The sequence below is a fragment of the Mustela nivalis genome (assembly GCF_964662115.1).
Source record: "Mustela nivalis genome assembly, chromosome: 14".
Taxonomy (NCBI): domain Eukaryota; kingdom Metazoa; phylum Chordata; class Mammalia; order Carnivora; family Mustelidae; genus Mustela; species Mustela nivalis.
Window position 1 is genome coordinate 35208324 of NC_139033.1, and position 13471 is coordinate 35221794.

Here is a 13471-nt window from a genome sequence, read left to right on the forward strand (position 1 = left end):
TATGGATAAACTGGGCCCCAAGAAGATTTCACAATTTGACCAGGGTCACCGAGGTTTTAAGTGGTAAGCTGGCTTTCAAACCTAGGTAAATCTGATTTTTACATCCAGTTTCTTCCCATTTCCCAGGGCTATCTCTATCCAATTTTTAAAGAGGGAGGTAAATATATTTTTCCCTTTGGTATCCAGAGGGAAAATATAATTAAATTATGGATTATAGTAGGTACTGGGCCTCTGGTAGCACATTATTTCAATAAGATATCCCAAAGGATATCTTGGCTCGGGTTAGAAAATTTTTATGGTCAACATTCTTATTACCTGTCAGATTGGTTCAAGGCCATATTACTAGCTATCTCCTAGTTCTCCGTAAGTGTTAAATAAGAACTCTTACCCGCATGGAGGAAGGGGATATAAACAGACTTAGCTCTACAGAAATAAAGCACAGAAGTTTGCGTGTTGGTGTGGCTGACATTCAAAGGAGTCAACTCTAAAGTCCTGGGATAAATTTTTTAAAGATTTTATTTATTTATTGGACAGAGAGAGAGAGAGCCCAAGCAGGGGGAGTGGGAGAGGAAGAAGCAGGCTTCCCGCTGAGCAGGGAGCCCGATGTGGGCCTCGATTCCAAGACTCTGGCATCAGGACCCGAAGGCAGACACTTAACGACTAAGGCACCCAGGGGCCCCAGTCCTGGGATAATTTTAATGATATCATTTTCTGGACCAGAGATCATGTAGTGGGGGCCGGTGGTCCTGCCTCTAGTGTTGGCCCCTTAACCTTCCTTGCTTATGTTTGTGGGGATCCAAGAGATGGCATCATCCCAGCTGCATGTCCTACGGTTTCCATTTGTCCCAGGAAGAGCTGCCAAGTTGAATGGTGTTAGAACACACTTTTCCTAGAACCCTGGGGTTTGATCCTACAGCTCTGACAGGTCAAAGAGATTGCCAACTCCCCCAGATAGAGATTCAGTGTGTGTGTGTGTGTGTGTGTGTGTGTGTGTGTGTGTGAATTTTCAAGAATACAACATCCAAATCACATGAACAATTTTTCTTGATTTTTTGGAGACATATAACCAAGTAACAAGAAGGTTCTCTCTCTCTCTTTATTGTTTGTACACTTATCTTTTAGCTGCGTATATACACATAGGCTAACTAATATTTTAAAACTGGTTTTCTTTCAAAGTTTGGCAAAAATTCAGATTCTGTCATGGACATAAATGTTTCTTCCTGTCCTGGGTGAAAACTCCAGAGACCCAACGCTTCCATATAGGTTCAGAATTTGTGCAAGTTAAAACAAAGGCAGACTGAGTGCAAAGACAGCGTACACACCCCAAAACTAGAACTTTAAAATCCTTTTACTGTGTTAACATGTTTGAGTCTTCTTGCCTGTGGCATTTCCTCACAAAGGCTTGGAGACCGGCACACTTGAACACTTTTCAAGGTGTAACCCTGTTTCTCTAAGCCAACCTGGCTGTATAGCAATGAAAACTGAAACTGAAGGAAAGGTTAACAGGGCAACCTGTTTATTTTAGGGATATTATATTGTATGGATATCACTCAAATTCAGTAGAAACTCTACCCACATTTGTTAAGTCTTGTTTCTATGAAAAGGCCTTTACTTAACAGATGACGTTGTTATATTTCAGGAAGACCAACAGGAAATTTCTGTGATTTTTTTTTTAAGCAACTTATAGGCTTTTCCTTTATAACTACCTTGATTTTGTAACTGATCATGGAATTACTTGAATTGATACCTGACAGTCCGAGGGCTGATTTGTGATGTGCTGTGAACAGAGCAGAGGACTTCCTGTGTAATGATTGTGCCGACTACCTTCACTTCAGCTTCCTTTCATTATTTATCCCGACTTTCCTTTGCCTGAATTGCTTTATCTAATCTTGTTCTATTCTATATAGAATAGATACTATACATAATGCATATAATAAAGAGAGATAGACACCCGGTAAAATAGTAGGTCTTTGCTGCCGCAAATCCTTTTTTATGAAGAGGAAAAATTTGAACAAACAAATAAAATGAAATGAATTGTGCCCTCAGCCGGTGGTGTTCTGTTTCTTATAGTAATTTATCTTTTATATGGATCTCTTTTTTTCTAATTCTATGTTGATTTTGCCCAAATACATTATTGGAGTTCCTTACAAATAAGTGGAAAAGACCACTGGTCTCATTCAGAAGGTTATTCTCTGTAACCTTTTTTCCCTTTCATTTGCTCTTATAGGCTGGCTTCCAGATTCTCGGGTCAGCAAGTCTCCCTCCGCACCGCCCCCTACACTCCATACCCGGTCCACCAGGGAGTCTAACCTAGAGCTGAGTGTGCACATTAAAGCCCTAGGCACAGCCCCACATCCCCAGGACAGGGTCAATTGTGTAACAATCCACTCTCTGGTTTGTTTCAGGGAAGCTGACAGGTCTGTATGGAACACATCACAGAGAGTGGTATGCTGAAAAGAAATAATTGTACAGAACCACCCCGAGGAGCACTTAGGTCCCTATCATTAATCTTTGCCACACTCCTATGAAAGAGGCAGTAGGTGAGGCCTCTCCTCTCGTTCACTGGTTTAAAAATGAGGGAATGGGGCAGATCGGTGGGGGCAAGCCGGGGAATGGGGAGCTTGTGCCTGGTGGGAGAGAGAGTGAGGGTGCCAGGAAAGAAAACCTATGACCCTGGAGGTTGCTACCACACTCGGCCTCCTTGTGACATCTCCCATACAGGCTGCAACCTGAGCAAATGAAGGTTCTGTCTTTTGCAGGAGGGTTTCACTCTTCAGGGGGCTGGGATCCATACAAGGTCATCACATCTCCTGCTTGGTTGTGTTCTCCCGCCCAGCCCCCACCACAAGCCTCACACTAAACGTCAGTAGCTGCCAAAGAGTTTAAATTCCAGGCCCCCGGGGCAAAGGTTTCCTCTAAGTCCCTGCTCCAGCACACCTCGTCCAGAAATGCTCTGACCGCCCACTCCGGGGATTTCCTCCCCAGACAAACCTGGACTGATTGCGTGGCCCCGGCACCTTCTCTGCCTGACCCCTGGCACCTTCTCTGCGGCCTCTTTGTCATGTGTGCTCAGTGCCCTGGGCTGAAAATAAGGTGGCGGCAAAGTTGGCTTTGTCCCCAATCTTCTGCTACACAGCTGTGCATAACGGGCATGGTTTTGTTTTTACCATTTTGCAACGTGTATTCTCTCTGCCAAGCTGCGTGTCTCCATATGGGCTTATTAACTATTTAATGAAAGTGATAACGAATCCCCTTCACCATTCTATTATCTGCAGAACTAACGTCCACAACATGACAGCAGAAAAACAAAACAAGTAAAAATGAGAAAAAAAGATAGCAAGATATCAAAATAGAGTAATTGGTAATAAAATAAAAAAGAACCTCTTGCAGGACTGTGTCTTCCCTGCAAGATGGAGACTAAACAGGTTTATGGTCCAATCGAAAGTGATACAATTTTTATAAGTTCCAGGATGCCTTTATTTTTCAATGTGTTTAGATAGGTAAAAGAGATAGGTATCTCTTTAAAAGCCCAGACAACTACTGTGAAATAAACTTGTATTTATCTAGGAAGCAGAAAGCTAGAAAGTTAAAACTGAAAATTCTGTGCAATAATTACATTACAAATAATGATAATGTCTACTAAGCACTTTATACATGGAGGGCCTTCTGAAAAATATTTTGTATGCACTACCTCACTTAATACTCAGAAACGTTTATAAGGGAGGTTTCCCCATTTTGCAGATGAGAAAAATAAGTTTCAGAAAGGTTAAACAACTGGCCCCAAGTCACATAGCTGGTAAACCACACAGCCTGGATTTGAATGCGGGTTTTTTTTTCCCCCTGTCCCCATGATCCCCATTCTCAGGTGTTGTAAGCTTCTGAAGTGTCTTCTGAATTACCACGTGAAACTCTTCTTTGTGTGTAGCACCACATTTTATTTTTTTAAAAAAAGATTTTATTTATTTATTTGAAAGAGAATGGGAGAGAGCGCACCAGGGGGAGACCCAGAGGGAGAAGCTGACTCCCCGCTGAGCACGGAGCCCCAATGGGGACAGGATCCTGGGACCCCAGGATCATGACCTGAGCCGAAGGCAATCGCTTAGCCGGCTGAGCCACCAAGGCGCCCCAGTAGCACCATATTTTAATAGCGAGTCTGTGTAAGATTCCTAGGGGGGGGGGAACACACCTTACTGAACTAGAAATCGGATTCCTAGTTTCAAGGGATAGTTTATGAGATGAAATCATGAATCTGAAAAACCTTTGTAAAATATAAAAGCATTCTACAGAGGGAGCGGGCAGCCACTGCTCTTAGGCACGGTAATTCTCAGTTGACTAGAATATTCTGTGCCCAAGCACCTGCTTACACCGGCAACTTGTGACCCGCCATGGCTGCTGCAGAACCCCGCGTTTGTTAGAGGTTACGCGTTACCACCTCAGGCTCTTCCGATTTCTTTCTGGGCACGACCCCTTGCCTGGCCCCGTGGGGCACGCCTGTGTCAGGAGGTCATCCTTACCAGGCACTGAAGCTGCTGAAGCGTAACAGAGCGTTAAGATGCAAGGTGCAACACATTACAGTGGGGTCGTCACCAAAGCAGCGGATTTACCGCACCCCCGCCGGGGAGGGGGTTTCGGGCTCCCAGCGAACACGCGGGCTGTTAAGTAGCAGCTGGCTGGGCTGGTGATCAAGGGCCCCTTGGCGTGTCACCTGGTCTTCGAGGAGTTTCCCGCGCTCACCCGCGGGGGCTCACGTGGCGTGAAAACCTCGTGAAAGCCGCTCGGGGCAGGGGCCTGTAAGATCCCCACCTACGGGGGTTGGGGGACAAGAGGAGAGAAAGGAAGGAAAGAAAGCGCGCCCCTGGCTTGTCCCCTCCTCCAGTGAGGAAGAAAACAGAGACTTTCCGAACAAATGCAACGACCAGAGAACTTTCTTCTAGGATTTTCAGGAAGCCAGGCCGCTCCGCCCTGTGATCCGTGCGGCCGCAGCCGTGGAAGGGCCGCTGGGGAGAAGCGTTGAGTCCGTCCGATTCCTTCCTCCCGAATCCCGCCGAGAGGAGCCCGGGTGGTGGGAAAGCAGGGCATAGGCGCCGGAGGGCGAAAGGCGAGCCGAGGCCTGCCCCGGCCTTCGGAAGGGACCTGACGCCAGGAAGGACGCTTATTAACCCCTGGGCGACCCTCCCCCCGCCCCCGCCGGGGTGCGAGCCGGCTCCTCCTCCTCCGGGTCCGACTAGCCTGGGGCAAGATGCGCACGGCCGCAGGCTCTGCGCGCCCCGCCGGTCCCTCCCAGCCCAGGAGGAGGCGACAGGGGAGGGCGCTGCCCGCAGCCGAGCCCGGCGAGTCCGTGGGTCCCGAGTGAACATCCCGGGCGAGACGGCTGAGACCCCGCGACTCCCGCGCCGGCCGAGCACCGCAAGCGACGCGTCTCCCTGTCCCTCCGCCGCATCTGCACGCACCCCCCCACTCCCCGACTCCTGGCGCGACCCCCGGCTCCCCGACACCTCCAGCCCTGCGCTTCGCGCAGGTGGCGCAGACGCCCCTGCCCTCCGGCGCCCCCTGCCGGGCAGAGGGAAGGCGGCGGCCGCGGAGGAGCCGAGCACAGGCGGGGAGAGAGCTCCAGCGCCGGGAAGAAGCCGGGAGCTTCCCTGATGGTGCCGCCGCCTCCGAGTCGGGGAGGAGCGGTGAGGAGGCAGCTGGGCAGGAGCCTGGGTCCACTGCTGCTGCTCCTAGCGTTGGGACACACGTGGAGCTACCGAGAGGAGCCCGAGGACGGCGACAGGTAAGCGCTGCCAGCCCCGGCTGGGTGCGCGCCCGGCTCGTGGGGTGGGAGCGGGACCCCGGCCCCTGCGGGCACCCGCGCGCTCCCGCGCGCCCTGACTCCGGTGGCACGGGCTGGGCGCTCCACTACCCTGGGCGGCATTAAACTCCACGCCCTGCCCGGGGTCCCCTGTCAGTGGGTCAGAGCTCCCTGGTACGGCCACCCCGCGGCTGGGTTCGCGCCCGTGGACCCCCCCGCTCGGTCCCCGAGTCCGCGTCCGCGTGCGGGGACCAGCGCCTGCTCGGCGCGCCGGGACGCAGCTCCCGCCACCGGCACGCGCCCTGCGCCGCGCTCTCCCGCGGACAGCCAGCGAAGTGGCGGCTCCCACTGTCTTCTAGAGAGATCTGCTCAGAAAACAAGATCGCCACGACGAAATACCCGTGTCTGAAGCCTTCGGGTGAGCTCACCACCTGTTTCAGGTGAGTCTCGCGGTTCTGCTGAGTCCGCCACGCACCCGGGAACGCGGCTCCGCAGGGGAGGGCTTTGGAGACTCGCTTGGTGACCGAGGGCCGCGGTCGCGCGGGGACGTGCTTGGGGAGTTCTTTGGTGCAAACCTTTCGGTGTGGTTTTGGGGCCAGAGCAATGACGGGCAACCAAGCGTGCACCTAGAGTTTCCACCCTAGGACCCTGACTTGTTTGCCGCTTGCTGGAATACTTTGCGCGATGGAGAGGAAGAGGCTCAAAGTTCATACGAAAGTGGATGGGATTGTGGGTGTAAACTGTGCCCCGTAGCAAAGACGGATGACGGCGTTCGTGTTTTGTTTCAAAAACAAAGTGGACAAGTAAACCCTTGACTGCCTTTTGACCTTCTGCCGGGACAGACTGTAACACTTTGAGGGTCACTGGGGACAAAACGATGGAGGTGGTTTGGGGGCAGTGGACGTGGTTGGGGGCGGGGAGGCTTGTCTAGGAGGAATGTCAAGCTTGTTGAGCCACAAGGAGAGTCCTCCCTGAAAGTGCCTTCCACAGATCACCTGGGTGCTCATTTAAATTACCCTGACCAGGGCTAGGGAATCCATTTAGATTGGAAAATACTTCCCAGGCGGTTGTCATTCAAAACAAAAGGAATTACTGTTCCCTGCTTGCAGCCTTTTGGAGGTGAGGGTTGATTTGTTTTCACCAAAATTTTTGGATTCTGGTCGAGTGCTTTTACTGGAGGGGAGGCATAAACCCATAAACAGGAGTTGCTTTTTGAAAGTACTGTGCGAGATACCGGGAATCACACACTCCCACCAGACTGTTTCTGTGGGTCCTCTGCTCTGGGGCGCCAGGATAAATATTGGGTAGTACACGGTAACAGCAATCCCCAGAAGTGAATTTGGAAAAAAAGCTTTCCTCTTCATAATGTTGTAACCGATGAATCCATCGCCATGCTTTTGGAGCCGCAGAAATGTTAGTTCCCATGCTCAAAGGTTCAGATAGAGGTGGTTCCAGGGCTGGTGAGTTTGTGGTATGAAAACCAGGAATCTGTTACCTTGCATACTGTGTTTTAAAATTTGTTGGCTATGGAATGACCACCATTGTTAAAGTGAGGCTCGGGCTTGGGAAGGGTTGTCTTTTCCAGGACACGGGTGCTCAACACCCGTGGAATGTGCTGGGGCCCGGGTGGGGTGGGGCGGGGTGGGGGGAGTGTGTTCATTTTGTAGGTAAAGGCTTGAAGTGGTTAACTGGGTAAGCAAGGTCCTCTAGCCGGTGGGATGGCCAAGGGTGCTGGCCGCAGGATTGCTTGCCTGGTGCTAGTCCCGTGTGTCCTCCGCATGACCACAGTATTGGGACATGTTGTTTTCCTATTATCCTAGCACAAAGCCTCTAACTTCACAGGGAAAGTGTCTCTGAGATGGTTTACTCATTTGTTCGGTCCCTGAAGGTCAGACTGCGCATCAATCAGGGGCACTTGCAGAATGCATGTCCAATTTTCAGAAACCACTGGTGCCTGAGGAGTGTTCTAGGTTGACTGTTACTCCTCTTCCCTGGAGTTTTAAAAACTGGTTTTTCTTTTTACACTGAGACTCAACAAGAGACACTACCAGTGTCTTGGTAAGTATTCTCATGAACAGCTATCCGAAAGGACAGCTTATGACAACTAACTAAAAGGCTATTTTATATCACAGAAAAGTAAGGAACTTTGTTTTGGGGAGTGAGTGGAACGGGAGAGGGGATTTTCAGCCGAGGAAAATGGGTTTGTTGCTTTCCTTCATGGATATCCAGAGTTCTATGTATATTCTGTTGGTTTTATACCATTCCCATGACTCAGTAATTTCCTAAAGACCAAGTTGGTTGGGAGTTGCTTCCCCTGTTTGCTTTTGAACGCCAAGAAGGGAGGGACTTGTGCTTGGTTTGTGAGTTCATTGTCCCGGCTCCTATAGACCCTTGCTGCTCCAAGTGGGATCTGGAAACCAGCAGCAGTATCCTAGGATCCTGTTCCCAAACCTTCCGAAGCCTGTGTGTTAATGCAAGTACTTAATACAGAAACCACCGTCCTCAATCTGGTCACCACGCAAACCCATTTAAGTCCTTCGAGGGGCACAGAGGCTTCTCCAGGTGCACATGTTGTTAATCCTTCTGCATCAACCAAAACCGAAAAGAACCAGCCTTCCAGGAGACCAGACCTCTCAACTCTTGGATGACCTTTAATTAAGCTTAAGTGCAGTCACTGAGGTGCTTCTTAGGGAATGCTGACAGATGGCCCCGATTTTACCACTGGCCCTTTGCACAGTTTTTAGCACAAGTGAGAGAACTGCAGAAGTCCTTCTGGTCTTGTTAAATGATTTTATGGGACTTAAAAAAAAAAAAAGTCACGGAGGATGCGTTTACTCCTATTATGTTCCTGGTAGTGCTAATCTGATCTGTTATTCCTAAAAATCTATGGAGACCTAAATGATGCGGGGAAGGAAAGCTGGGTGGGTTCAGAATCTTTGTTGTGGAGCAGCTGCCCCCTCCCCAAACCATGGCCTTTGTAGACCCTTGTTTCCTGTGGTTTCGCCCAAGCACCTTTTCAGGTTCGCCTTCTGTATGTAAGATGATGGCCTGAGGACTTTGAACTCAGCTCTTTTCTCTCCTCTTCACATACATTATCTCTAATCCCCAGAGCGTTTGTATTTCAGTTTTATAGGGGAAGATCCAAAACTCCAGGATTAAGTAAACTTGGTCAGAGTCACAAAGTTGATACACACGGGAGCCAGGACTCAAACCCAGGTTTGTCTGACTTCAAAGTCTGGGCCCAGGGCTCTTTCATCATCCCAGAGGTGCCTACAGAGATGGCAGAACTTTCAGGATCCTGGGGTCTAAGGAAGATGATAAATTCAGCTCGCTGTAAATTCATGACAGTTTGATAGAAAACTCCCAACACTCCCCATAACCAGTGGTTTTTCAGCGACCGCTATCCTGGAGATCTGTCGCCTGTAACTGACTTCATATCTCCTGTCCTATGCGATATTGGTTCATATGTGTATAGCTTTCCTTCCTTGAAGGATTTCGTAATCACAGGGCCTGTCTCTTGAGACTCTCTACCCCAATGTGCATTGGGCCAAGTGCCCAAAGTTTAACAGACACTTGAGTGAATGCCAGTGACTGCTTACCAAGCTTAGAGGATGTACTGCTCAGCATTATAATCGGACTTAGAGTATGCTTCTTTATTAGTAAAGATTTCAGCGGGGTGTGATTTATCTAAGGCTCTATTATAGCCAAACTAAGCACATACATTTATTAGGGTGTTACCCTTTGGTGTCAGGTTATTCCCCACGAGTTTACTCCCCACCCCCCATCTCCAACCATGTAGTTTTGAAAAAAAGGTTCGTGTTTACCATTCATTATTGGGTCTGTCAGTGATATGACCTGTTAAAGGCTTTTAAAAATGAACACATTGTATAGGGAAGGTTCAGAAAATCCCATTTCTTTTTAATGATTGTATTTGAGAGAGACGCAGCGAGAGAGGGAACACAAGCAGGGAGAGTGGGAGAGGGAGAAGCAGGCTTCCCACTGAGCAGGGAGCCCTATACGGGACTTGATCCCAGGACCCCAGGATCATGACCTGAGCTGAAGGCAGACGCTTAACAGCTGAGCCACTCAGGTGCTCCTGGAAAATCTGATTTTTGAGTGAACTGGTATCTAATAAACATTATAAATTTTCTGACCCAGTAAGGGTTTATTGAGCATCTATTCTGAGCTTAAAATAGCCTTACAGAATGTGCATGGAACAATAAGTTACTAACTCTGGTATGTTTATAAACATGATTTTTAGACTCAGACCTTGGAAACTAACCAATATGCAATGGTAGGTGGTCTAGTTCAAAGCCATTGTCAAAACATTGTCAAAAACATTGTACTTCCGATGATGGAGAAGAGATTAGAAGCAGGTAGGAATCTCTGAGCAAAAGAAAATACATTCTTTAACACAGTTTAGGTGTTCAGGTGGCATTGGCCGTGGCTCTCTTCTGTGGTTCATGGACGGCCATGGCTCCTAGCTTCCCCTCAGCAGTATTTGCCCCTCTGGATCTCATTAGGTCCTGCTCTTAGGATCCCGTTCCTGCAGGAGATAATGACCTAGGGATGCAAAAACTCCTAGTTTTCTATAATGTAAGTGTTGCCAAAACCTGTTAAAATGTGGAAGTTCACGTGTTATTTCTGCAAATGGGTCTACATGGGATTCGGAGAACAAGAGTCTCTTAGAGCAGCCCTACCAGCTTGAGAGTTCTGGACTAGAGCTGAGGCCGCACTGGAGGGACGACTCGGGGGGTGCGCTATCTGGGAGGTCACAGACAGAGGGCTGGCGGGAAAACCTGCACAGTAATAGGAATTGTGCCAGTTGGAAGGCCACTTTGACCAAATTGTTTTGTGACTTTGAAGTGTTTTTTTTTTTTTTTTAAGATTTTATTTATTTATTTGACAGAGAAAGATCACAAGTAGGCGGAGCGGCAGGCAGAGAGAAAGGGGAAGCAGGATCCCCGCTGAGCAGAGAGCCTGATGCGGGGCTCGATCCCAGGACCCTGAGACCATGACCCAAGCTGAAGGCAGAGGCTTAACCCACTGAGCCACCCAGGTGCCCCGAAGTGTTTCTTAATCTACCTTAGTGGTCTTCTCTGTAAAACGGAGATCCTATTAGTATTGGAGTTACAGGGTTCCGGTGAAGGATTAAATGAGCTGACCTATGTAGAAATGCTGGACGAACGTTACCCCTCATAATCACTTCGAATCCCCCCAAATCTGGCATGTTGGTGCATATAGTAGGCACTCATGGGACACTGGCTGAGTTTTGGACAGTATGGGAGAAACTTGAACAAGCAAACTCACCCCACATCCAGAAACAAGGTGTTTATACACCACTGTACACACCTATTTATAGAGACCTTTTCAAATGTAGGAAAGCCCCAGAAATCCAGTGCCTCGGTGGAAAAAAAAAAAAAATCACAAAGCATCTTTGTTTCTTGTTTCCTGACCACACAAGGTGCCCTACTCACGTGACCATAGAATAGGCAGGAGGCATGGGTGTCCCACTTCAAAGGATCTTGGAGGCTTGCCCCTTGCCTCGAGTCACGAAATGGATTCCGGGCAGAGGCAAGACTGGGAAGCTGACCCTCTGAGCTTCAGCCCTTCAGTCTTGTCTCCCTTCTGCCTCCCTGGCCCGCAGGTGATGAAAGCTCAGGTGGCATGAAAAGAGCAGGAGACGGGTGGACGTGGTTCACGCAGAACTGTCTGAATCACTGGCACGATGCCAGCAGCCTCAGTTTCCCTGCGTGAAGCTCCCTTGTCACTGGATCGTCAGCCCACTGGGGTTGTGGACCGCCTGTAGCCTGGTCCATGACCGTAGACCCTCCAGGCTAGTCTCCGGCCTGGACGGGGTTCCATACATTGTCAAATGGCTGAGTGAATATTACATCTATAGGCTTCCTAGAATGGTGGTTGCTCTCCTGTCGCAGTAGGCCTCCTTTCCTAGCTGAGAGAGAGGCTCTTTTGGAAACCAGATTCCCTGCGCTGCTGCGAGATGCTGTCATTGTCTTGCCCTGCTGATGTGTTACTGGTGCTGCTCTGGGCAGCTGGAGCTGATGCCCTGACCTTGCTCCTTTCCGAGACACCGGATAAGGACACAGGTGTTCCTGCCTGTGTTAATTGCCCTGTGTAGACCCCGGCTTTAAAGTGGGGGGTTGCGATTTTAAAGGGGATCCCACTCCCTCCCACGCTTATCTTCTTCGGCTGCAGAACAGGTGTTGGAGGAGGGCGGGGAGGCGGAAGGTGTTGGCCAAGGCGGGTTCCGTCTCACTTTTCCCTCATTCTCGGAGAAAGGACACAAAGCGATAGGAAACCACTGAGTTCCCCACAAAAGGCTGTGCTTTCACCGGAGTGCCCTTTCACATGGGTCCAATGGCTTCGCTCATTGTCCCTCGAGTCATTGATGCCTGACTTTCCGATGGTAGCTTCATCTGTTCTCAGTGAAGCTGCGTGGGTGAACCCGGAAAAAGCAAATGCGCTCTTTTATTCTAGAATTACTCTATCTTTTCCGGAGAAAGTTTGCATTTCAATCAGTAGTTCACGTGTCACTGAGTTCAGCTTCTCCAAACCCGCTGCCCGCTGCTCGCTGCTCGGCAGGACCCTCCCTGCTTTTGTGAGTGAGCTGGTCTGCCTGCGTCGGGAGCCCTGCTGAATGTCCAGGGAACAAAGGTCTCCTTTCCCTCTGTTTATTGCTTTTCTCTGGGGACGAAAACATAAATAGCCATACCATCAGCTTCTCAGGGCTAGGTTCTTTTCCATGAAGCCATGTACGAGTTTTAAAGCTTTACCAACAACTTTTGTTCCGTAATTCAAATACTGGGAGTTCCTATGTGCCAAGCACAGTTCTAGAAACTTAGACTCCATCTGTGTGAAAGGCAGAAAAACTCCAGCCTCTGCCCTCCTAGAAATTAAAGATCTTAATTCAGTTTATCTTTCAGTGAGGGAATTTTGGGTCAAAGCTGTCTTTGGGGACATTTTTAAGAGTTCTTTAGGCACACATCTGACTAAAGTCCCATTTGGGGGGCTAAGAGCTTGAAATTTCCTAGGGACAAGCTGTCTGCTTTCAGCAAAAGAAACCCACCCAGCAGGGACACAGGACCCTAGGGCTAGTGGTAACCAAAGTTTGGTTCTAGAGGTGTTAGGGAGAAATGAGCACGTACCCCAGGTCTCTTTCAAGACGTATTGGAATGTGGAAGTATTACAAAGACGTGAAGTCTCTGGCTGTTGGCCCTGGGAGGTGGACAGCAGCCTCAGCACGGGCCCCCCTCCTGTTTTCCAGCAGCATCTTTAAGCAGACTGTTCTAAGAAGGCCTGCTCCCCCCACCCCCACATTCCTTCCTTCTAACCCATTGTAGATCATTGTCGTATCTGAACCTTCTGCGTGGTCTGCATTCTGAGACCTCGGTGGGGGTGGGGCGGTGGTAGGAGGTCTAAGTATTTAATCCCCTTGGAGCCAAGCAGCGCATCTTTCCAGCTTCAGGGCAAAAGCACGTGTGCAAGCTTGGATGCCTAAACATACTGCCTTGTTCGGTGCAGCAGAACTAGATCACCTGTTTGTTCCCTTTAGCATTTCAGAAGTGTGGACCACATCTGTGTTCAGCTTTTATCTCCGTTCTCAACTCTTCTTTCTTGGCTATGCCTAGGAGATGTTCTGTGTTTGGCCCGCTGGGGTGA

The 13471-nt window shown here is 49.4% G+C and overlaps 1 protein-coding gene across 2 annotated transcripts in view; it reads left to right on the plus strand.

The window, feature by feature from the left end:
• The first annotated feature begins 4599 nt into the window (after positions 1-4599).
• CCBE1 (collagen and calcium binding EGF domains 1) overlaps positions 4600-13471 on the plus strand; it is a 228145-nt gene continuing 219273 nt past the window's right edge. Inside the window, exons 1-2 of one of the 2 annotated variants that reach the window (XM_082698978.1) lie at positions 4604-5773; positions 6151-6231. In XM_082698978.1, coding sequence (XP_082555104.1) covers positions 5643-5773; positions 6151-6231 — 212 coding nt within the window. In that variant the 5' untranslated portion in view covers positions 4604-5642. Of the gene's footprint in view, positions 5774-6150; positions 6232-13471 lie in introns of both variants that reach the window. The other variant, XM_082698979.1, reaches the window with a different exon arrangement.